Below are 6,631 nucleotides of genomic sequence, written 5' to 3' on the forward strand. Positions count from 1 at the left end.
ATAACCCATTTTCATAGAATCATAAAAGAACAGGGTTGGAAGGGACCCCATTACGTCATCTAGTGTAGCCCCCTGCTCAAAGCAGGACCAATCCCAATCCCATGAGAAGTGATGTCCAGGAAACCAATTTCCGAAGAGCCACAAACCCAGAACAGGGCGACTGAGCAAAGAGAACTTGGAATGGAAGAGAGGTGCACAGCTGGGGACATTGATTCTAAAAACAGCTGTAACTTCTGATGGACAATGGGAAAGCTGCATTGACCTCCTGGCCCTGGGCACTGGATGGCTGTAGGAGGAGGAGGAGGAGGGAGAGCAGGTGGCTGTACTGTTTAGTAACTGAGAACTGTATCAGCTCAACACACCTACATTTAAAGAGCCCATAGGAATTATTTGCAAAGCATTATCTTGTGGCTAAGAGAAAGGAATGGGATACAGGAAATCTGGGTTCAAGTACATAGATTCATAGAATATTAGAGTTGGAAGGGACCTCAGGAGGTATCTAGTCCAACCCCCTGTTCAAATTAGGACTAACCTCAGCTAAATCATCCCGGCCAGAGCTTTGTCAAGCTGCAGCTTAAAAACCTCTAAGGATGGAGAATCCACCACCTCCCTAGGTAACTCATTCCAGTGCTTCACCACCCTCCTAGTGAATAACCTTTTCCTATTATCCAACCTAGACCTCCCCCATTGCAACTTGAGATCATTGCTCATTGTTCTGTTATCTGCCACCACTGAGAACAGCCTAGCTCCATCCTCCCTGGAACCCACTTTCAGGTAGTTAAAGGCTGCTATCAAATCCCCCCTCACTCTTCTCTTCTGCAGACTGAACAAGCCCAATTTCCTCAGCCCCTCCTCCTAAGTCTTGTGCTCCAGCCACCTGTTCAGTTTTGTTACCCTCCCCTGGACTCTCTCTAATTTGTCCACATCCTTTTTATAGTGGGGGTGGGTTCTGTGGAAGATTCCCTATTTGGCCTGGAGTAACTCACTTAACTATTTTGTGCCTCAGTTTCCCCATCTCTTAAACAGGGATAATTAAATCCTTGGTCTCTCTCATCCATTAAATGTGTATCAATTTCAGACAGTGACAGCCTCTTACTCTGTGTCCAAGCAACACCCAGCAGAAAGGGGCCTTCATCTGAGTTCCAGTCTGTAGGTCCTACCATAATATTAATGATAAGAATCAGAGGGGACCCATGGATGGGGTTACGAGGTGTCACATGCATGCAGATTTCTGCCAAGGTTTGCTGGCCAGGCCCTCCACCGTGTCCAGTGGCTCCTGGAGCAGGCTGCAAGCTGCTGCTCTGGGGAGACGGAGAAGCAAACACTTTGCTGTGGGAGCTTCAGGGAGGGACAGCTGAGAGCAGAGCGTGCGCGTGTCTTTGAACTGTGCCCTCTGCCCACTAACAATAGGTCCCAGCTGCCTCTGATAAGAACAGTGAGAATACAAATAAAAAGAGTAAAATGCAGCTCCGGCCCTGCTGTTCATGGCAATGACACATGGAACTCAGCTGGTGCCAGCCAAGAGTAACCTCGGGGCTGCTACCCAGCACAGTGATAAGGACCCCCCTGGGTATTCATTAGAATACCTGCATTTTAATTAACCCCAAAGGCGATTGCATGTCCTGGTATGTTATAAATGAGTTATGGATAATCTAACTACAGAGACTAATTATAACTTCTGCCACTTCATTCCAGCTCCCAAATAAGATGCCCACCAGAGGAATAGCAAGAAATGACAGCAATGAAAAGAATTGCAAAGGGCCTTACTGACACTGCTCTGCTATGGCAGCAGCAAACAGATCCATGAGCTCAGTGCTGACAAACCCCTAACACAGCCCTGCTTCCCTGGCTCTGTCACACCCTCTGTGTGTGGGGTGTATGGACTGGTTTAGGTTATAGGCTATGCCCGCGACGTTGTTAACCCCTGCTAAGCCTTTAGCATAGACACACAATAGATGTGCAACATGAGCCTTACCTGGCTAGTGAAGGTGCAGGTTTCTTAAGTTAAATCAATCTTAATACTCTAAAGATCCTTTCCCCCCACGAACACTGGTTGTACAAAGGGATGGGAAGAGAACATGCCCGAGACCCAGAAAGACGCAGAGGGATGTTCATTCCAGTAAAAAGAGAAGGGATGGTGCTGGGGGTAGTGCTTGGACTGCAATCCTAGCCATCTGGGTCAGATTCCCGGGACTTCCACAGTCTCCTTCTGTGACCTTCGAGAATTCAATCTGTGTCAGATTTTCAAGAAAGTCAATAGGAGTTAGGAGCCCAATGCCCACTGCACTAGAATGAGTTTGGAGAGCCTGGCTCCTTTGAAAATTTCACCCACAAATTCTCTGTGCCTCAGTTCCCCCTTGTAAAAAGGAGCGAGTAACACTTCCTATGTTTGTGAACTCTTAGAGGCAGGGACTGCCTCATGCTGTGTATGAGCAGCACCCAGAACACTAGGGTCATGACCTTCCTGGAGTTTCTAGGGATCACTATACTGCCAGTCTGTACTGGATTGGAAAAAGTGATGCCAAGTGGTGCATGGGACCTACGCTGTCCATGTGCACAGCGCTGACTTTCACCCTCACAGATAATCACACAACTGCATGACTACATCCATGTGCACAAACAGAGAGAAGGTGGCAAGGGAAGCTTCTCATACAAACCAAGGAGAAAGCTCTGTTGGCGACAGAGACCACTAGTTGAACACCTGGTCCAGTTTACTTCTATGTTATACTCCTGGGTGGAATTCGCTGGCTTGTGTTACACGGCGGGAGAGACTAGAAGATAATTAACATTCTATGTCCCCTTATCATTTATGGTTTAGATTCTCAGCTGGTGTAAATCTACATAGCTCCTTTGATTCCAATGGACTTAGTCCAGAGGGGAATCAGCCCCATTGAACCCAATGGAAACACTCAGGATTCAGATCATGGCAAGTGAGAGGAGAATCTTCAGACTGCTGGAGGTAAGGATCGGGCCCTTTTAAGATAATAGTGCTACACTTATTTATGCCAGCTGAGCAGCTGATCCTGGAGGCCTATGACTGTCTCCTAAGATGATGCAAAATCTCAGTTAATTGGTGACTCTGCTGAGGTCTCAGACCAGGAGCCTGGAGGGGATTCAGAGACCAGGTCCCAAAGGGACCTTGGGTGATTTAAAGACCATGGACAGTGTAAAGGCTGTGGGAAGCCATGAAAAAGCTCTGGGGCTCTGCAGCAGCCTGCGGTGATATGTTGTGGACATCCCTGGCTATCTTCGGAGATGATTAGGTCTGCAGACTGGATAACAAAAGCACACACTGGGCCCCACTCCTGTGTGATGTGGTTAAGAAATTTGGACTCTTCTACACAGGAGTCACGGCTAGCGAAAAGAAGAAAATTTGCATTCAGTTGGATCGTCCCCTCCCAATGCAACTAGTGTAAGACTATTGCTTTGGTAAAGATTTTCTCTCTGTGCCTCAGTTTCTTCTTGTCTTGAAAATGTGTCAGTGTCCACCTCACTCAAGGATGATGTCACCCAAATATTTTGTTTAGAGAAAAATCCATCCATCCATCTGTCCCTGCTTCTCTCTGCAGTACCTGTCTGCCTGTCTCTCTCTGTTGTGGATGTGTATCATTTATCTCCCTCTCTCCGTTAATCTCTGTGTGGCTATGTACACACCACAGCTTAGGTTGGTGTAAGTTACGTTGTTCAGGGGGCAGAATAAGCCAGTATAAGTTACACCGACCTAAGTGCTGGTGTGAACAACTCTGTGTTGCCGGGAGAGCTTCTCCCACTGACATTGGTACCGCTGCTGGCGGAGGCTGGAGTAATTAAGCTAACTGTAGAGCTGTGCCCCATCGGCTTAGCCTGTCTGTACTAGCAGTGCTGTGGCGACACTGCTGTAAGCTCTGTAGTGTAAACAGCATGTGATAACCCGAAAACGGCAGCTTCTCCGTTTCAACAGCACCTCTCATGCATGGGGAAAACACCCTGATAAAATGCAAATGGACACTTCATTTTGTCCTTCAAATATGACCTTAAAACTCCCCTGTTGGGATATTAACAGAATGCAGCCTGCTGATCATGGCTGAGCAGATGACAAGCTGTCACTATTTCTCTTCCTTCGTTTTCCCTTTTTCCTATAAAAACCACTAAACCATTCATATCATTAACAAAGCTGGGGCAATTCTTCACCAGATTCATTTGTTCCTATGTTGCATCCGCACCCTCTCCTTTAACACAAACACTGAGCAGCACCTACATTCATAAAATGAAACCCTATGAAAACAAAGTACTCCATTACCCACACAATAAACCCTCTGCAGAGAGGATGAGAGAAAGAGCAAACCACCTACGACAAACGTTGGTCACATCACCTCATTCACCAATGGAAGGCTCTAGGATGCTGTGGTGATAAAGATGGGGTAAGAGCCAATATAGAATAGATTTGAAGAAATAAGAACAGGACAGGAGAGAAGAGAAGAAATCGAGTAGAATCGAATAGGACATGGCCTTTGTTCGTCTTTGGATAGTAAGATTTTTAAGGCAGACATTTTCTTTTTCTGTGTTCTGCACTGCACAGTGAGGACCTGATCCCAACAGGCATGAGAAGGATGTAAATATAAACTACTATGAAAGGAAGGGAGTACTGGGGTGACATGCAGTAAAGAGGCGGTAGTGGAAGGAAGTGTGAGCATTGCAGCAATAGGATGATATATCTTTTTCTTTCTGTAACTCATTGGTATTATTTCTCTCCCCTACCGCAGGAATGAGTCCTATGTGGGATTGGTCAACCACACTGTGGTGACTCATTTCATCCTCTTAGGAACCTCCAACACTGGTGTTGTTCAGACCATCCTCTTCGTCGTTGTCTTAGCTTTCTACCTCTGTACACTGCTGGGAACCTGCTCATCTTATTAGCCATCCTCGCTGACTCCCACCTGCACACTCCCTTGTATTTCTTCCTAGTATGATCTATAAGAACTGAATAGAATAGAAGATGGTTGAATGGAAATGAAGAAAGGAAATTAAAATTGAGTAGCATCAAATAGAATCGATGAAATATTAGAGTTCTGATTCTCCACTCACTTTCACCAAACGTATGATGGTTGTGGTGTGCTATGAATAAACAAATAATGATTTATTGAGATTGCTAATCTCTCTGCATTATCTCTGTGCTTCCAGAAATGACCCCGTCTTGCATGGAAATGGAGAATCGCACTGTGGTGTCAGAATTCATTCTGTTAGGAATACCCAACACCAAAGGCCATGAGACCCTCCTTTTCATTGGCTTCTTAGCTTTCTACCTCTGCACCCTGCTGGGCAACCTGCTCATTTTATCAGCCATCCTCGCTGACTCCCACCTGCACACCCCCATGTACTTCTTCCTCTGCAATCTCTCTGTGGTGGACCTTGGATTCGCCTCCATCAGCACCCCTAAATTCCTGGTAAATCTCTGGTCCAAGAGTAGAACCATCTCGCTGGGCGGGTGCATGTCTCAGGTCTTCTTCTACCAGTTGCTCGGATGCACCGAGGGCATGTTCTGCACCGTCATGGCCTTTGACAGGTATGTGGCCATCTGCCACCCCCTACACTACCTGGTCATCATGAACAGGAGGATGTGCGCCATCCTGGCTGCCGGCACCTGGATCACCGGCTCCTTCCAGGCCACCATTCTCACCAGCCTGATCTTCACGCTACCCTACTGCGGGCCCAATTTGGTGGACTATTTCTTCTGTGACATCTTTCCCGTGGTGAAGCTGGCCTGTGCGGATACATACATCATTGAGACCGTGAGCTTCTCCAATAATGGCATGGTCCCCATGACCTGCTTCTTCCTCATCCTCATGTCCTACATTCGTATTATCTACTTCATCCTTAAAATGAACTCAGCCGAAGGGCGACGCAAAGCAGCTTCCACTTGCGCCTCACATCTGACAGTGGTGACGCTGTACTTTGGGCCCTGTGCCCTGGTCTATACGCAGCCACAGCTGAGCAAAGTGCTGGTGACCCCTGTGCAGATCTCTGCTGACATGGTAACGCCCATGCTGAACCCGGTCATCTACACACTGAGGAACAAGGAGGTGAAAGGGGCTCTGAGAAAACTGAGTGGGGGGCAAATGACTGCACGTTGATGTGCTGCATCTGCAGAACTAGCTTGTGGGTGAGCATTGAAATATGTCTACGAATTCATGCCCCATGGCTCTTCAGTTGCTTCTGTGAGAGTGTCTCTCTCCTTCCCCATACAGCCTCACCCATCTATCTGGAGCTGTACTAATAATAGAAGTGCTCTTAAAAGCTTCTAGCTGTCTAGAACATGCTTTAAGTCTGACATGTTCTAAGCTGCCTAAGGGACAGGCACACTCAGTCTGCATTAAAATGAATAGGAATTGGAGATCCAAATCTTGAAGTTGACTTTGAAAAGCTCACCTTATTGCAGAAATCTACAAATGCAAGGGCAGCAACTTCTGCAAACTCCAGAAAGGGAGGAAAAAAATTCTACTCATCATCTGGCATGAATCACATGTTAGCGGGAACCCATTCTAGGGAGCTGCCTAACAATCCTGGGAGAAAAGCTGGGCTTCAGCATTTCTTGAAGTTCAACAGATTTGTTTTAAAAATTTTCAAAACCATGTAAGTGTTTTAGGAACCTAAA

At 46.7% G+C, this 6,631-nt stretch overlaps 1 protein-coding gene across 1 annotated transcript; it reads left to right on the forward strand.

Moving 5' to 3' along the window:
- The first annotated feature begins 5,351 nt into the window (after positions 1-5,351).
- On the forward strand, positions 5,352-6,110 carry LOC137141301 (olfactory receptor 10D3-like). The gene has a single exon (XM_067530138.1). It carries the CDS (start codon positions 5,352-5,354, stop codon positions 6,108-6,110), a length of 759 nt encoding a protein of 252 aa, XP_067386239.1.
- Positions 6,111-6,631: the final 521 nt, after the last annotated feature.

The sequence above is a fragment of the Emydura macquarii genome, unplaced genomic scaffold, assembly GCF_026122565.2.
Source record: "Emydura macquarii macquarii isolate MOO-44397 ecotype Brisbane River unplaced genomic scaffold, CSIRO-AGI_Emac_v2 contig_3039, whole genome shotgun sequence".
Classification (NCBI taxonomy): domain Eukaryota; kingdom Metazoa; phylum Chordata; order Testudines; family Chelidae; genus Emydura; species Emydura macquarii.

What these genes read in the sequence shown, in the direction of transcription:
- LOC137141301 (XM_067530138.1), top strand. Translation starts at nt 5,352, where the DNA reads ATGTACTTCTTCCTCTGCAATCTCTCTGTGGTGGACCTTGGATTCGCC.